A 19,601-nucleotide genomic window follows, 5' to 3' on the forward strand; every position below is an offset into this window, starting at 1 on the left:
AATGAAAATAAATTAAAGCTAAATAGAAATGAAATTAACTAAAACTAATAAAAATGACAAGCACATGACTGAATTATGAAATTAAAAACAAAAATTATCGAAACATGAAACATAACAGTAATTTTGAAAATATAAAAATTTCTGAAAATATAAAAATAAAAGCTAATTTAAAATATTAATTAAAAACTATAGTAGTACAGTAGCCTAGAAATCTAGACGCACCCTAGCGGCAGCAAATTTTATTTTGCAGCCAGGGTGGTCTAGCAACTCTCCGTTGGCTTTCGAGCTGGAAAAACCAAACTCTAGTCAGGCTCACATAAATACGCGGCTGATGGCCAATATTCACTGATTTTTGCATTCCATCAGTAAGAGCAGAGTGTGAAGGTTGAATTAGCTGAGCAATAGCACAGCTGGACATAAAAAATTGTATTCCACACAACATAATGGGAGATATCAGAATACAAAAGAGGACAAATGTTGATGTGTGTCTCGCTGGCTCATCTCTGGCCAGGACAGGAAATCTTTGTGGTGTATCGAGAGCTATGGTATCTAGGGTAATGTCGGCATACAACCACGAAGGACGAACCACATCCAACAGGAGTAACTGTCCAGCTGCCCAAATCACTGCAGAATTGAATACGCACCTTGACTCTCCTGCTTCCACCAAAACTGTTCAACGGGAGCTCCAAGGAGTCAATATTCATGGTCGGGCTGCTATAGCCAATGTTGGTTTCAGTGGTGCCAACAGTGCAAATCTTGGGCTGTGGACCATGTACAATATGCATTGTTCTCTGATGAGTCCACCTTTGCTGTCTTTCCCACATCTTTAAGAGTTACGGTGTGGAGAAGCCCTAAAGAGGCTCAACACCCGGACTGTTGCTGCTCAGAGTGAAGCACGGGGTGGATCAGTGATGGTTTGGGCTGCTATATAATTGCATTCCCTGCTGTGCTTGATGGGCGCCTCACTTTCAATGACTACTGAACCGTTCTGGAGGAACATGTGCACCTAATGGGTACAAACATTGTGCCCTGAAGGGGTGCTGTGTATTAGCATGATAATGCACCGATACACACAGCAAGACTTGTGACAGAATGGTGTAAAGTTGATCATCTCCCATGACCTGCACAGTCACCAGATCTGAATATTTTTGAGCCACTTTGGGGTATTTTGGAGGAGCGAGTCAGAAAAGGTTTTCCTCCACCAGCATCACATGGTGTCCTGGTCACTGTTCAGGAAGAGGAACGGCTCAAAATCCCTCTGGCCACTGTGAAGGACTTGAATGTGTCATTCCCAAGATGAACTGATGTTGTTTGGCCGCAAAAGAAGGCCCTACACCATATTAATAAATTATAGTGGTCTAAAACAGGTGTTTCGGTCCCATTGTTAAACACCTTTATATAAATAATACAAAAGTAACACTGATTACACCAGCCGTAATAAAACATCAAAACCTGAAAGGATTGGGAGTTGAACAAATTAAAAATATCATATTATATTTTAATTTATTTCCTGGACCAACTTTGAGCAGTATCTTGAGATGCTTCTTTTTTAGGAGTTTCTATGCTGGTCATTTATAGGCTAGTTTTTCTGTACTGTTTGGTCCTACTAATTCAATAATATTAAAAATATATTTATTTTAATTCATTATATTACGTTTAAAACAATAAATACATTTTATTTATTTTCAAAATAATTTATACATAGGTGAAATTTAGATTTGTCTCCAAAACTAATTACAAACATTTAAGCATATGCATTTACAAGTTCATGGAAGCAAATTCAGCCAGATGTGTCCAGACTTTTGACTGGTAGTGTTTGTATTTAGTCTTAAAAAAAAAAAAAAAAACGGATCAGGTACTGATGGTACATTGAGTGCAGAGTATAACACTCGTATTACTCTTATTGTAAAGTGTAAACTGTGATACTGCATGTTTCATGATGTCTTCTAAAACCCCCCTTCTCTCTCTCTCTCTCTCTCTTTTTTGCTCTACACAGAGAGCGCTAGTCCAGAATCTAGAGTTCAGGCCATTCACTGTCTGGTTCATAAATTGCCAGAGAGGAACAGATTAGTGCTCAGTCTGGTAACCAAGCATCTCGCCAAGTGAGTGGAAGCCGTTTTTTTCTCTCTCTTGTGCATACACATTTTTTTGTGTACATTATCTATTTTATTTCTGCCAACCTTTTACTTCTCTCGGCCGTCAGCCACTTTTTTTCTCTCATTATTTCTCCCTCTCTTCATGCTTACCTTCACTACACAAACACACACCCTTCTTACTGGCAGCACCAGTAGGCTACATCTGTTGCTGAGCAACAGAGCAAACAGGCAGACAGCACTCTGGAGAGAAAAGAGACTGAGCAAAGAGACAACTCCACATGGACTTTCATAGTCTCCATGCTGTTATCTAGATCAACAATTTTGTTTTTCTAGAGAGAAAAAAGCCTTTACCATCTCCTTTACATCCAACAACTGCAAACTTAGAGAAGAGAGTTATGCAACAGCTTTCTGTTAAGAGATTAGATCGGGTAATATATTTCTAAAAAAAATGTTCGCTACAAGGCTTTACCTCAGGCCTAACATTTCTATATAATGTGAATGTAAGCAAATTGAGGATAAGCATATAATCTCTCTAACCTCCGGCAATCAGTGACTGGGAAGCCGCATTTCCTCAAAATATAGAGTGGGATTTGCTGGCAGCCAAAGATGTGCAATTGGAAATTAAATTCAGGTTATCCGCCACTAAATTCCTCTTCCATCCACTCCAGCCCTCGCAAAATGCTTTAGGAGTTGGCGCAGTTGCACACCCATCAGAGATGGAGAGAAAAAAGCCAAATGTTGCCATGTTATCTGAAATATAATCAAAGAGGTGATTAATTGCTGTCTGTCTGTGGCATATATCTTTTCAAAGTGCATCATTTAAAAATGGTAAACTGACATTTCAGGGCTGTTTGTTCGCATTGTTCTGAAACAGGGACAAAATTGTTTTAAGTAAAAAAAAGAAGTTACTTTTTTTTTAAGTTTATTAGTTAAAATGTTTTTGTTAATGTTATTTTGCATTTCTGAATCTTTTAAACTGTGTCAAATTTGTCATTAATAACCATTTTCAGAGGAAGAAAGTTGTTTTGTTTTTTGCTTTTTTCACTCTATTGGATATACAGTACTGTTCAAAAGTTTGGTGTAGGTAAGATTGTTTGGTTACACTTTATTTTAAGGTTATGTGGTACTTACTCAAATAAGTACTGAGTAATATTAATTAACATCAGTGTTGGGGTAGTTACTCAAAAAAAAAAAAGTAATTAGTTACTAGTTACTAGTTATTTCTGTAAATTGTAATGAGATTACTTTACTAGTTACTGCATTTGAAAAGTAACTTCACTACTTATTACTTTACTTTCCCGTTTCTTAATTTACCGTGTAGATACATGGACAAACATCATACCCCTATCATCACTTAGCCTGTCCGCATAGTTTTTATAACGTTAAATGTAGCCTATACAAAATGGCATGTAAAACCTGAAAGAACAATATCCATGTCTGCACAAAGAAATATGCCTCACTGTAAAATCCACAAACAACTGGATAAAGGGCAAATGTCCGCGGTGGTAGACACATAATCAGGGCTGGACTGGGACAAAAAAAAAAATCGGCCCTGGCATTTTGGCCATAATAATAATAGCACACTAATAGACATATATTGTAAAACAAATGCACTGAAAAACAAAACTTTCATAATTAGTTTTGTACTAATTTCTATACTTGAAAGAGATATATTATAAGCACATGATCTTTTATTTTGACGGAAACTGTATCAAGCTTTTATTTTGGCGGAAAACATGGTTTACAAACGCGTCTCATTAAATTTATAGTAAATTACGGTAATCGTCAACTATGCAGATGTGGAAATAATGCGTTATTGGGTAATGGGTTCCTACACTCATGACATAGCCTAGCTAATTGTTTTGAAAGTAACTGTTAGTTCTGCTTACCGCAGGCTCTACACTTTCTCATCTCTGTCCTGATCCTCCTCACTATCCTCATCATCAGCCATGGGAGCTGATGAAGGTCCTGCTGCTGCAGAAAACATTTTGACACATTTAACAGCGTCTGCTTGAAGGGCCTGTGTCTATTTTTCACGCTATTTCTCTGCACATTCCTTGCGTTTCTTCTCCATCTCTCAGACTATTTTGACAGATACACACTGACACACTGCACGCTCGCTCAAAGCCCAAAGGGGGAGGTGTTTAAAGATGTGATTGGACCAGCCCAGTGTCAATCAAGAAAAGATCCAATGGGCCAAGGTGTTTCATGGGACGGTCAGCTACCTTATCAGGAAAAAAAAAACTGACGCAGAATTTTTTTAACTAATAGCCTACATTACACCGGCACACACTTAACCCAGCGCCGCCAATTAAGCAAAACGAATGGGCCGCCGATGTACGAGTTTTATGGTCCGTTAAGACAAAAAACAGAAAAAGAAAAAAAGTATGAGATGTCGGCCCAAAAGGCACGTCAGCCCACTGGGAATCTCCTGGTAGTCCCGATGGCCAGTACTTGCTGCCTGGGCATAGAGTGCATTTCACGCGAATATTTTTGTCCTTTCGAGCAATAAACTGAAAGTAATGTGAATATCGCCACTGGCCGAAACCTCGTCTTCGTCTCCATTTCCCGCTCCCCTTCTCACCAGCAGCTACGTCACTCAAATCGATCTCTATGACAACGGTGCAAGCACGCACACACACACACACACACACACACACAAACACACACAGAGGCATGCACGCACCACTTAAACAGATCAGAGCTTTACACGCAGGCAAACACGGCTTGGGTAACGCAGGAAAGCGTGTTCCTATAGTCTAGTACAGTTGTGTAGTTACCGATATTTTTAGTGTAATGCGTTACTTTACTTCGTTACCCAAAAAAGTAATATCGTTACTGTAATCCGTTACTTTGTAACTCGTTACCCCCAACACTGATTAACATTGAAATCGCAGTAAGGGCCCGGTTTACACCTGATATTAAGAAGTGTTTTCGTTGATCGGATCACAAGTGGATGACGCTAAATAGATGTAAACGGTCTAAAATGTTTTGAGTTTGACTACTTTCAACCACTTCCGAAAACTTACTGGTGGCCGTTCGAACAGTCACAAAAGTCTGCCTACTCTCTGCCTACTGACCTAATGCGCAAACATTATGGGAAGTGCACTGGCCAGACGGGATTCAAACTTTGTCGGCTGAAGACTCAAATTTGGGTTGGAAAAAAGAACCAAGCACAATGTTCTCTCACCATTCCTGATTTCTAATACGCACTTGTGGAAGGCTTGGTCTTGCGGCTTTCAGAGCAGAAATGAAAGCTGCTGCTCTCTGTATGTTGTTCCGTCATCTCCAGGCGCGTTCATATGTGAATTGCACAAGCTTATTTCGTCCATTAGATCAAAAGATCTGAAAAATTTACCCACCCATAGACCCTCCCCTTGAAGAAATCACGACTGAAGTGGTTGAAAGTGGACAAAAGAGACGGGTTAAAATACCAGGTGTAAACGGGAATGTGTCTCCCTCATCTACTTGTGATCCGAATGACCAAAAAAGCATCTTAATGCCAAGTGTAAACAGGGCCAAGGTTTCCTCAAGGTGGTCTCGGACCGTGTTTGTTGTTTTGTTTGAACTGAATTTAATTACCATGTTCAAACAGTATACAGTATATGCCTACATGAACCAAACTAAAAAGAGAAAATGCATCAGGTTCTGACTGCACTAGACACACGTTTTTCATTGCGACTTAGGAAGGAATGATTTGTTTCTTATACAAAGGGTGGTAAGGATACACTTTCATATGATTTACAAATGGATCTACATGGAAAATATAATGAGTAAAGAAGTTTGGCTAAAACTTCTCCAACTGTGAGGCTAATTGCCAAAAGGGTGAAAATTATATTTTAGTCATTCAGCATGCAGTAAAAAAAAAAAAACACACACACACACACACACACACACAGTTTGAGTATCTCAAGTTTTTGACATGCTGCCAACCCTCTCTTCCCTTATGAAAGTCTTTTGGGTAATGGCGTTAACCCACCTCTCTCTTATTTTGTCATTTGTCTATAATTAACACAACCAGAGTCAATTCAGCAAGGATGCAAGGACACTGAAGATTGTGTCTCTAAGGAATCTTTGTAATAGGAGGTTAACTGCATCTTATCTCACAATCAAAACCAATAATACAAATGCAAATAAATTCAATGTACTCGCTATCTCTTCTCAAAATAAACAATGTGTAGTGATGTCTATCTTTCCTGTTCTTTGAAGTCATTTGATCATAACTTGATAACGTGTGTCTCTCTGTGTGTGTAGTGTTGCAGCCAACAGCAAACAAAACCTGATGACAGTGGCGAACCTGGGTGTAGTGTTTGGCCCCACACTCATGAGGCCGCAGGAAGAAACGGTTGCAGCCATTATGGACCTCAAGTTCCAGAACATTGTGGTGGAGATTCTCATAGAACAGCATGAAAAGGTAAGACTTCTCAAAACTAGTATGGTGGCCAAAAATGTTGTCTAGGTTTGCAGATCGCTAGGTTTAAAGACACAACTACAACTCAGAGAGCATCACATTACAGACAACAGACAGCTAATGAAATCTATTGATTTGAACAATGTTTGATTTTGAACTTTTCTATAAGGCATTGCCCATGCAGAGGTTGATGTACTTCTCTTCACAGCCAGGAGGGGGAACCATGTGTTTTGACTGTACTCTGCTCAGTTAGCTTCTCTTTCTGATGGCTCAAATACAGTTGGACTACCATACTCATTTGACTAAAATACAGGTTAAAACACTGATTTAATCGGCTTTAGATGACAGTAATCTGGTTAATCCTAAAATGGGGTTTATTCTGAGGGACAAAGGGAGAAAGAGTGAGATTATTTCATAATCTCTGAATTATTTAGCCTTCATTTGAAACAGGCTGATGAATTGCTTTCATACTATGCCCAGTGTTGTGACCAATGATCATATTTTAGTATTCAAAATAAACATTAGGATCTATTAATCACTTTTGCTGATTAAATGTTCACTGTTTCATATTATCTTTTGTAAACTGATCTTGAACTAAAAACAATTACATAATAATAATAATAATAATAATAATAATTAAGATTTCATTTAAATAATAATAAAGTGTTGACAGAACAACAGGGGAATTTGTTTGTATTTATCATACACCATTTTTAAGATACGTACATGCACCCAAACAAGATGTGGTTAACATTATGATTGTTTTATTACCCACTGCGACATTAGTACTCACTTCAGTATGTGTGCTTGGCGTATGTAAAAGAATAATGCAAAAAATTGTCAATGTTCTTGTGTTCTGAAAAGCACTCTGAAACAGCGTCCAAAATTCCATAAATAGGCAGATTAATGTTTAATTTACAGCATTCCTAGACAAAATGATATTGCGTATGACCTTGATTTTGTTTTGAGGTAAGTTAAAATAGGTGGGCAAAGCGTTGAGATTCAGAAGGAATGACTCTGCAGAGCAGCAGACTGATTAGCTCCTCTCCAGACTGCTGATACCCCCAGATGCACTCAACAGACAGTGTTTTGCATTCAGGTCCATCTGTAGAGAGAGATAGAAAGAGTAGTTGGAAAAGTTGCGAGACAAAGAAGAGACGAGGGGGGAAAGTGTGTAGACTGAGGGCAACGAGAGAGAGAGGGGTGAGAGGGTAACAAGAGAGAGGCAGATCTGGAATGAGAAAGACAAGGAAGAAAGTATGAGAGAGGGAGAGAGAGGAATGGGCAAAGACTGAGATGGAAAAAGAGAGAGAGAGAGAGAGAGAGAGAGCAGGCTTTGCTGTCGTCTGCAGAATTTCACAACTGTATCAGATTTCTATCCCTTCTACCAGCTCCCTCATTCCTTTGTTCATCCCTGTCGAGAGTTCCACACTTCTGTTAACCTCCGTCACTCACACTGCCCGTCTGGGGTTCAAATGTAAACACTGCGTGACTGTAATGAAGTCGACGCTATTATGAAAACATGTTTCCTGTGTTGTCACTGAACGGCTGCCACTCGTTCAAATGCATGTCAGTTTCAGCTTCTCACAATCAACTGGGCAATGTGCCTGGGTTATCTTATTTAGGCTTAACTCTCATGAGAGGTCTTTTGATGCCTGTTGCTGTTAATGAAGCTTGCAAACATCTCTTATATAGCAAAAGTTCACCTAAAACATGAAGTTTATTTATTGACTAATTTTCATGTCTTTTCAAAAACTTTTTGATTGTCCTTTTTCTGTAGAAGTGTTGAAAAATGTCCATGCTACTCTCTTCCAAGTAAATGGTGATGAAGGCCCAGGCACACCGTACCAATATCAAAGAACTAGCACAGATGAATTTCGGCTGTGGTGTGCTTTAGCACACCCCAGAGACTACACCCCTGAGTGGAAATAACCAGCAGGTGGCAGTAGTCTGTATTTATCATTCTAAAAGGAAAGAGCTAGGACTGCAGCTGACAAACCGTAAACAAAGCAGTTGTTTCGTTGTTTGCTTGCTTTCATCACTTCGGTTTTTATACTCGTGGACTGGTTTGTTAAGCTTAACAGCCAATCAGAACAGGCCCTGTCAGCGATTCAACATGCTCAACATACCAGGCAGGGGTCTGATTAGTGTCAACGGTGCAGAAATCGCCACAAAAACTAGGCCGACAGATGCTCAACTATCGCCTGACATTGCTTGATGGCTGACCGTTGGCTTGGTGTGTCGACTTTTAAGCTCTAAAAAGCACCATAAAAGCATCATAAAATGGATGCATACGAGCTGTGTCCTTATTCCATGTGTTCTGAAGTCAGATGATATCTTTTGACCTCAAAATCTTTACAAATAAACCACAATTTCGACAACTGAAAATATTCGGCTGAAGCAAAGAAAAAAAAAGAATTTTCAGCAGAAACGGTTTTGAAGGGCTTAAATCATTGACCGGAAATATTGAGTTTAATTAGCGCTTCTCCAATGACGCGGGTGTTGTGTTTGGCCCTACACTCATGAGGCTGCAGGAGAAATGGTTGCGGCCATTACGGACCTCAAATTCCAGAAAATTGTGGTTGAGATTCTCATAGAACAGCATGAAAAGCAACTTCTCACTGGAGATGCGTGGCCACTTCTCAAAACTAGTGAGCTGCCCAAAATGTTGTCTAGGTCTTGACACCTCAGAGAGCATCACATACAGACAGCAAGTGAAATCTCATCGTGACCAAAAATGATGCTAGAGTAGCAATATGTAAAATTAGTTTGACTGTAAAATTGAGAGCCTTGTTACCCAAAGAACTTTACTACAGCCGGTTTAACTTATCACCTGAGAACACGACACCCTGGACAGCATACGTTTTCAAATACCCGAATATCCAAATGTAGTTATTAAAGCTTTATTTTCAGGTTTTATTTTTGGTTTTCAGTAAAAACATTTTGGTGCATCATTACTTTTGAGTGAGGAACAGAGTGAAATTAATTCTTTATTCACTTTTATTCTTTCCTTGAAAGTCTTGTTTGACAGTCATAGTCACCATTCATTATAGAAAAGAGCAGCTTGGACATTCTACTATAAATATCTCATTTTGTGTTCCACGTAAGGAAGAAAGTCATTCATGTTTTGAAATGCATGAGTGTGGATTGACTATTCCTTTAAGAGACTGGTCTCGAGCACATCCAGAATCTTTATTTGTTTTTTTTGTTTTTCCACCACACATTCGCACTCGCATACATAATCATTTGTATTTCTCTGCAGGCATCGGCTGTAAACAAACTGTTTACTTTGATTTTTACATGCACACAACACATTCAGTCTAGCCAGCAAATCCCACTAACTTTTTGTTCTTTTAGATATTCGGGGATGCTCCGAGCAGCTCTCCATGCTTAGCAACTACACCCCTCTCTGCGCCAACCAGACAGTCCAAGAGGCTCAGCCGCCAGAATCGCCCGCTGGCTGTGTACAACCCGCAGGTGCTGGATATTCAAACAGGTACGGGAGACTAATCGGGTTTAAGCACAGTGAGGTCAAGGGAAAAGCACAAGGAATTATAGTTGTCACATAGATTTACTATTAAATAGATAATGACATAATATAGGGCCTTTATCAATGGAAAGAGAAAGATAAGCAGAACCACACAGACTCTCACAGATATTGCACCAGAAGCACAGAAAATACTGGCCTGTGCCTGGAGATATGATACAATATATAAATTATAAAGATACTTTTTCTTTAATATTAAAGTGACTTTGCAGCAATTCATAGAGGTTCATTTTCATTTGGATAAACCAGGTGGTGTAAAAACCCTTTTTTTGCAGTTGGTTTATTTCCATGTGGACATTGGCCATTTGTCTTAGTGAGGGTTCATGACTATGTAAGACTACTGAGCAATCAGATGTGATGCTCTGCTGAAACATGCTGATTACCCATTGTCACTCTGGGCTACAGGATGTAGTTTGCCAGTCCATATTTAGGTGGATAACTGATGCTTTAGGGGCCCTGGACTTCTTAGAAATGTGTCTCCCAGTTCTCTATTTGGATTTGTTATGCCACCCAACAGGAATAATTTCAGACTGGGATCAGTGCAGGATTAGGCTAGGTTTTGAGCAAAGGTTTTTTTTGTTTGTTTTTTTGTACAGAACAAAGCAGATCATATTTCCAGTTTCACTTTTCAGTTAAAGAATTATGTGGTTTCAGTATTAGGGTCCAATTCTCACTATTACCTTTGCTTATTAGCATGCATACAGTATTACTAGGATATTTGGGGTGTTTATTAGTACTTATAAAGCACATATTAATGCCTTATACTGAATGACCATATTCTACACCCCTTAATCCTATCCAACACCTAAACTTAACTACCTTACTATTATTAATAAGCAGTAATTAGCAGTTTATTGAGGCAAAAGTGGTAGTTACTAGTTAGTTAATAGCAAGAATTGGACCATAAACTAAAGTGTGACCAATGTTTCTGTGTGTTCACTTGTTCTTCCACACTACAGCTGTGCAGGTATACTAAAACTAGTATTGACCCTTTTCACAAAGTGAATTAGCACATTGTCACAAGGCTTTCCAAAATGTGCTGGGTTTCGAAAACACAGCAGTTTTCAGAGTCAGATTAACCACACTTTTCCACACAACATAGTAAACACTGGTTATTTGTTTAGTAGAGATCCCTCTGTGTTTTGGGATGTTACTTCAGAAAGGGAAGGTGGCCACTGCCAAAACACACAAACAAGGTGGAAAAACTATAAATGTGTGTAATGCTGGATTCATGAAAAGGCCAAACCATCATTATTAATCTCTACTTAAGCATTTTCAGGGTTGAAGGACCTCTACGCATTTTAGTTTTAGTTTGGGATAGGGCTGTGCCGGTAAACTTGACAACCGCATCAGTGGCTGAGTTAGTCTGGCTTTCACCAGACCAAGCTCAATCTTTTAAGATTTAACATTAGTCTGGGGAGTCTGCTCTGTATTTTCTACTGCACAAGAGGCGTGATCAGCGTGCATAGTTCAAATGAATCTGTACGCAATTGGATAGTCCTTCAACCAATCAGACCAACGATCCAGGTGATGTACTTTGCAGTGAAAACTCCAGGCAGGAAACGTGTCAATAAACATGTTGGTTTGGAGCATTGATCAGCCGTTTGCAGAAGCAGCAATGGCATCAAGCGATTTTTGCAGGTTGTGCAAAAAAAAAAAAAAAACATGAAAGTAAGTGATATTTACACCCACTCGAGCGATTTGTTTGCTAAACTAAAGAAGCCGTTGAGAGGTTAAAAGGAGTGGATAAGCCAGTTTGTGATTGGTCCCCGCAAATCTGTTACGGAAGCAGGATAGAAGAATGTACAGGTTTCCAGCCTGAGCTGCAGAGCGAAATCAAATCGCCGGCAGATCGGGCTGGGTTTACCCAGTCTGTGGCTGAGTAGCACCGGCTAAAACAATTCTTTTTGAACGTGAATGCTGTTTTACGTGAATATTATGACACGAGTGAGGCATGTCAAGTTTATTTGTATAGCGCATTTCACACATGCTTGGGATTTTAGTTTCGCTTTCTCTTGCAGCACAAAATCAAACATAGCCTAAATGTCTTGACACTGCAGAAGATAAAATTCGCTCTTCAGACCTTTTAGAACACGTGTCAGTTGTTTGGAACATCAGGAGAAAACATGAAGATATTAGAAAAGAGAATGACTGTCTCTTTCCTGCTTGTGTCCCACATCCCTCTCAAATCGCACAGCGGTAGGCTGTATGACGCATCTTCGTCGGGAAATATAAAACAAATTTTATAACAATTTTTTTTAAATAACATGTAACTTACTTATATTATTTAGATTACGAATATTTACTGATATTTATTTCAATGTTTTACAGGCTGTAGTGGTGTTTCACTGACGGAAGTGCTAAAATAAACACGTTCATCTGTTACAAAATGGTGGTTTAAACTGTAAACTAAACTCAACGGCAAAACCTGCAAACCATGAGAAAAGGTTGTTACTCATTTCACATGTAAAGGGGGCATTTATGTACAAAACTGCACTAAAGTCATTGATTTTTATACAAAAACAAAACAAAACAAAAAACATTACAAATATACCTAATTAAAAAAATATATAGAGAGAGCTGGTAAGTCCCGCCCCTTCCGCTAACTCACCATTTAAAAATCGTCAATGCAAGTGAATGGGAAAAAAATAATTATTTTCTGGTCCCGTTTGAATTGTGCCATGAATGTGAACAAATGTTGTCTGTGAATTTTTTTATATAACTTTTCATGTAAAGAATGCTACAATTTAGCGGGTAGAAGTTTGATACGGTTAGACTTTGTGTGAGAGCACTTTGTGGACTACAACTCTTCACTGGTTTCGACGCATTTGAAACGTCAACACACTAGCACACGGACACTAGCTCACGGATCCCGCTAAACATGGCTGTGTCTTTGGTGCACTTCACCTCCTTCTTTCAGGGAGAGGACAAAATCGTTGAGGTTGGTGAAAACCACGGGTAAGTCAACTTTATGGGGTGACGTCACATAGGCGACATGTAGTCTTTCTCGTTATGTCTTTTCCGCAACTGCTAGCCGAAGAATCATACCATATACTGTCAAACTCGTAACATGAAAAGTTATATAAAAAATTCACAGACAACATTTGTTCACATTCATGGCACAATTCAAACGGGACCAGAAAATAATTATTTTCTCCCATTCACTTGCATTGATGATTTTTCAACCTAGAGGTCCACTTGGGGTTTTACGGATGGGCGGGACTTACCAGCTCTATACATGGATATACAACAGAACAGGGACTTCTGACTCTCTTTTTTATGAATTTGGGGACTTTTGTGTTACTTTTTTTGTTATTATAACACAATCGTTATCAGTTTATATTACCTCCAACACTCGGTGCAAACGTTTTTGCTTAAATTCATATGGCAACAGTCCCATTGGTTGGATACACAAGAGTGTAAAAAAAAACAATAACAACCTGTCAGGTTCAAAAATAAAACGGGTGACGTCACTTCTTGTTGACGTTCAAAGTATTGTCAAACAAAATGGAGGCTAGCTAGACCCTCCCTCCTCCTCATCCGCGCACTAACCCCCCAAACCCCACCCCCAAATCCTTCTTGTCGGTTATTGGCTGAAACAGTTTGTTATGTTTCGTGGTGCGGGTTAGCCCAGTTTGTTTTTGTTGCTGTTTGTGGAGCCTGGGCTGTCTACAATGTGTTCAGGGGACAGACAGCTAGCAGTTAGTGAGGAGTCTAAGCGTGTGACATCGCTTAGAGCACCTTAAATGTCTACAATGGCTTAGAGATTGAGAAAGGACGAGAAAAGAATCAGAATATCTAGCCTGGATGCCAGCCGAACTTAGCTCCGCCCACAACATTTGAGGTCAGGAAGTTCGGTCTGGACTTCTGGATTCGTTGTGGAGCAACTATGCTTGAACCAGAGCTGTTCGGACCAATCAAATTGTCAGGCTTTATTCGATGATGGACAGATGATCAACAGTAACGTAATCATCTGCGTCACCAAAGAGCGCTTGGGTTGAATTCGTTTACAACATATGACTGCCGCTAGAGAATTGATGTCGACTCCGCCATTGTGTCTATTATAGAAGATATCGACATTCTGATTGGTTGTAGGTCTGTCCAATTGAGTGCAGAGAAATTTTCTTTCCTGGTTCGGTTGAAACATGCCCCATAATCACAGCCCAATAGAGCAGTATCTCCATATTCTATTCAGTATATTCTGACTAGAATCTGAGTATGACGACACCAGGCTACAGAATATCACCTCAAAATGTATTTTAAAAGAAGGTGCAATTTGAATCCGTGCACCTTTTTTTTTTTCTTGATAAACTTATTTGACCCTTAAATGTGTTGCAAATGTACAAACAATTTAAATATATATATATATATATATATATATATATATATATATATATATATATATATATATATATATATATATATATATATATTTTTTTTTTTTTTTTTTTTTTTTTTTTACTGTAAGCATCTTTTACTAGTTAGATCATGATGTAATGTATTAATTAGAATGTTCCCCCAACATTTCAATTACACTACTACTAATCAAATTTTAATAGACACCAAAGGTCATATTATTTGGTATTATTTGGTATTGTTTGGTAAGTCTCTCTCTCTCTCTCTCTCTCTCTCTCTCTCTCTCTCTCTCTCTCTCTCTCTCTCTCTCTCTCTCTCTCTCTCTCTCTCTCTCTCTCTCTCTCTCTCTCTCTCTCTCTCTCAATATGTCTTTTTCATTCTCATTTTCCTGTTCTTTTTGTCTTTTATTGTCTTTATCGTTTCATTATTTTCTCCCTTGCCAGTCTCTCCATCCTTTGAGAGTCCAGCCCTGGGTAATGATGAGGCATCAGTGGTCAGTGATGAGTCGGTCTCCTCCCAGTCCTCAAACGCCTCTGGAACGCCCCCCGAGAAATCCAAGAATCATCATGCCACCATTAGCACATCCATGCTAGAGAGCACCGGGTATGTAGCAAAGACTTGTCTCTCCAAAACCATTGTTATAATAAGCATTGCTTATGTGTTGAATGTATAAAAAGGTATATAATGTGATTTAAGAGTCATGAGTTAACATTTTAAAATAAAGTATTAAAATTAAATCATATGTTTTTGCTTCTTCAAAGTTACTATTAGTTAGTAGAATGTCTAAAGTGGACTATCAAAACATTGTGTAACCTAAAGTAAACCTTATATAATCATGTCATTGAAGTGCATGTTAGTGGTAAGCTGTTAGTGCTAAACAAGTCAGAAGCAGGGCTATTATTGTCACCTAAAATAAAACAGTTTTCTTTTCTTTCTTTTTTTCTTGGCTACATTGTTACTACTAAAACATTTGTGTTAACTGAAATAAAGTTAAATAAAATAAAATATATTAGATGAAAAACTTAAAATAAACAAATTAGAAATGTTGCCTTAGCAACTAACTGAAATAAGTTAAAACTACTAACTGGAAATCAATAAAAACTAAAGCTGAACGTAAACCAAAACTGAAAAAATCAAAATCTAACTAATAAAAATGGCAAAAGCACATCATTTACTAAAAATTTTGCTAAAATAAAAACTGGAAATATAAGCCAATTCAAAAATCATAAGAAAAACGTATAAAATAACGCTAAAATAACATGCTAAAAAGCTATTTAAAATAATTTGGTAGCAGAAAACTATCATTAATATTGTAGGCATAACCTGACCATCCCTTCAGTCTTTTTTGTGTGTGTTGGTATTTGGTTCTGTTTCTGAGCTCAAGCCTGTGCTTGTCAACTTGATTTAGTTCTTGGGCTAAGAGTCTTATCCTGTGCCAGTGTTATTTGCCAGAGGTTTTGCCTCTGGTTTCTCAGCTCTTTCACAGCCCTTCAGATGCTGTGTGTTTGTCTGGGGCTCATGTGTTGAATCCTAATAGGGGCCCACCGCTTTCTGCAGAGTCACCTGGAAATAAACTTTGTGTCCAAACATCTGTTCACTGTTTCTACCACTCCACTCCAAATTTGGATATATTTTGTTCTCACTCATTTCCACAAGCCACAACCTCCATCCATTCCTGCACCCCCTTTATTCTTTTAATTACCCATTCATGTGCTCACAGTTCCCCTTTTCCCATACACATACGAGCTTTGATCACATGCTGCTCTCTTCTTGGCCTGCGGTCCTGTGTGCAGACGGCGCTGGTCTTATGTAACCCTCTGCTTCTCTCCCTGCCGTTTCCCACTCTCTGCCATCAGAGGAAGCGGCTCCCTGTGCGCCTGTAAATCCTGCCTGCTGTTTGTCCGAGGGACAGGTGGCCACAGCACTACCCCGTAAACACTATTGACACAGAGAGATGTTCGCCTTGTTTACCCTTCTAGCAGGCGCTGTCGCTTACAGAGCTACTCCTGTCCATATGTCACGAGGTTGTCACCTGTTTATCTGTAAATCTCCCAGCCCCTGGCCTTGAAGAAGAGCACAGATCACAGTGATGCTGTAGTAAATGCTGAACTGTGCTATATCGCACTTGATGAAGCTTTGGATGTTGACAGGCCACCGTGTAATTGATGAGACGTTCATTGTATTCTTGCCTTGTTTGAGATAATGTGTTACAACACAGAATCTGGTGCTCTTCACGTTTAAAAAAATAAATAAAATATTTCAACGAAATGAATGTACTATATTTTAGTTCGATAATGTTTTTTATTTAATATTTTGTATTTTTAGTTGATTTATGGTACTAAATTAAATTTACGCTGTAGTTATAATCCATTTATTAACTTTTTGAGGATTAAATTTTATATGAAATATATATTTTCAAAAACATGTTTTACTCTAAAACTGCAAGTAAGTCAAAGCCATAAATCTAAACAAGTTGTGTTCCAAATTTGAGCTTGATATCTCAAAAAATGGTAGATGCAGTACCAAAAGTTTCCACTAGATGAAAATCGTCTCCCATCCATTTGCATATGCATACAATGCAGTCATTTTTGATCGCGAGGAGCACAAGTGTGATTATTTTTTTCAGGACCATTTTACCTTTTCGAATCGTGTGTGTGTGTGTGTGTGTGCGTGTGTGTGTGCGTGTGCGTGTGCGTGTGCGTGTGCGTGCGTGTGTTTGGCACATGGCAATTGCCAAAACCTTTACCAAGTTTTCAAAAATGACTGAAGAGCACCAGAGAGTTAATCCAGTGTATCCCCAATTGGCATAATTTAGAAAAATGTTATCCGTTATACAAAAGATACACTCTAGGTCAATCTGTATTTGCATGTATAGATCTGTATACGCTCTGGACTGCAAAAAAAAAAAAAAAAAAATCGATTGATTGTAAATAGTCTGATACACTGATTTTTATTATTTATAATAATAATAATTATTTATGTATATATACTATATACTGTACATATATATACTGTGTGTTTAACTTTTTGTTGTGTGTTTAACTTAATATTAATTAATTGCAAGAATACATGGATCAATGAACATTTTTGAAAAACGTGGAAATGGTGACCAATTAATTCATTATTATTGAAGTTTTTGTTGTTTTTTTTCCATCTACCACTATATATCCAATGTTGCATGTACTTATTATATTTACCCATTGTTTATCAGTAAGCAGCACTTAAAGAGTTGAATTGTTAAATACATTCGATCAGTGTTTGTTTTTCAGTTCTTGTTCAGTCTTAAATCGTTTTGTACTTCTTTCAAGTAGGACATTTTTTGAGGATCAGAAAATAAGACATAAGATGCAATTCTTTGCTGAGTGCAGTTTTTAATAGCTTAAATTTGAGCACGATTTTTTTGCTGTGGCTTAGTTGTAATTGTAAAAGCATTTTTGGGGTGAAACCATTTCCCTGTGGCTCTGCTGGTTGCCAGGGCAACCATACTGGATTTTTATTTATAATTTTTTTCCCCGACTTCATTTAGCTTTTCTTTTGGAGTTTGACGATTCAAATTCACCTTGTTTTGAAATGTGTGAGCGTGAACGGTATGTATCAAGCAGTGTGTGGTGTGTTAGCTGGGATTCATGCGGCTGGTGTGAGTTGTGTGTGTGTGTGTGTGTGTGTGTGAGGCTGGTGTGAGGTTAATGAGTGGATTTGCTGCACTGCAGCGCTGCTAGAGTCTCATGCTGATGTGCAGCAGCTGAGGACTCACAGACCCACTGCAGAGTCATAAATCACCGCATCTCTCTCTCTATCTATACATACTGTACACATATATCTCTTTCTCTCTCTTTCTCTGTTCCTCTGTCTCTCCTGCTGGACTATGCTTCTCCTCATTTGCCCCTCTGCTGCCACTATCCCTGCTTCTGTGAGTCCTTCACAACTCCTCACCTTCAGCACACACACATTCCTCGTCCCCATTATCTTGAGATTCAAAACCAGCGTTACCCAAATATAATTAAGAGCATGGCTTGGTTTCAACGGTTATCTGGGTTTTCCAGATTTAAGTGAAGCTCAATTTATGGTATTTATAATATACATAATTAAGAAAACAGAAGTGAAAATTAGAAGTACACTATCATTTAAAAGATTGGTTGGGTTCAGTGAGAATTTTATTCAGCAAGAATGCATTAAATTGATCAAAATTCACAGTAAAGACATTTATAATGTTACAAAAGATTTCTGTTTGAACTCTTCCCCCGCCATTGACTGACTTTTCCAGCTTTCTGTGTTTTCAGTGTTATACGGTAGCGCTATTATTATGAATCTCCTGATCAAAACATGCGAAGAAGAAGCAGAGACAAGCGATATCATATGTAATCATTTACATATGTAAAATAATGCGATCGTCAACATTAAACCGCATATAAATTTAAATTTCCTAATGTTACTGAATGAAATGTCGACCCAGGACGAGCTACAGGACTGTGAAGCTTTGGGGGTGTTGATGGACTCGATCTACTACATATGTTTTGATCATCGGTCTTAATCCCATCCAGACGTAGTCTTTGACAAAAACGTGAATTTTTGCTCAAATTGTTGCTTTTTTTTATGAAACTTACCCACATTCAAGTGGCATATTGCACACACATTTCTTTTGATATTGTATGTCCAGCTATTCACACAGCAAAATATTCTAAGGGGCCATGCAACTTTTGTGAAAATGAACAAAACGTTTTTTGTTTTGTTTTTACGCTGGTTTAAATAAAAATTGGTTTTCACAAAAATATTACGCAGGGCAATAGTTTTCAACATTGATCATAATTCTTGAGCACCAAAACAATTAGAATATTTTTTGAAGGATCATGTGACATCTGGCATAATGACATTTGCCATAACTAAAATAAAATAAAGTAAAATGTTACATATATTAACATTTAAATTGTAATAATATTTAACAATATTACTCTTTTTGTATTTTTGATCAAATAAATGCAGACTTTGTGCTCATAAAAGACTTGTTCTTACTGACCCCAAACTAGGTTTAAAGCCACAAGACCTAAATATTATGAGCTAGCAACATTATTCTAGGCAACCTTGTCTGTGTAAAGTTTCAATTGATTAAAAAAGTTTTTTTCAGATTAAAAATATTTTAGCCCTTAATTTAATTTTATGTATTTCAATTGCATATAAAATATTTGTAATACAC

General features: G+C 38.1%; 1 protein-coding gene across 3 annotated transcripts in view; it reads left to right on the forward strand.

The window, feature by feature from the left end:
- Positions 1-19,601, forward strand: part of arhgap10 (Rho GTPase activating protein 10) — an 87,777-nt gene that overhangs the window by 60,289 nt on the left and 7,887 nt on the right. For 2 of the 3 annotated variants that reach the window (XM_081362066.1, XM_081362068.1), the window contains exons 17-20: positions 1,997-2,102; positions 6,351-6,510; positions 9,865-10,003; positions 14,854-15,013. In XM_081362066.1, the coding sequence (XP_081218192.1) occupies positions 1,997-2,102; positions 6,351-6,510; positions 9,865-10,003; positions 14,854-15,013 (565 nt within the window). The remainder of the gene's footprint in view (positions 1-1,996; positions 2,103-6,350; positions 6,511-9,864; positions 10,004-14,853; positions 15,014-19,601) is intronic. The other variant, XM_081362067.1, reaches the window with a different exon arrangement.

This window comes from Scardinius erythrophthalmus, assembly GCF_964197995.2.
Source record: "Scardinius erythrophthalmus genome assembly, chromosome: 3".
NCBI lineage: Eukaryota > Metazoa > Chordata > Actinopteri > Cypriniformes > Leuciscidae > Scardinius > Scardinius erythrophthalmus.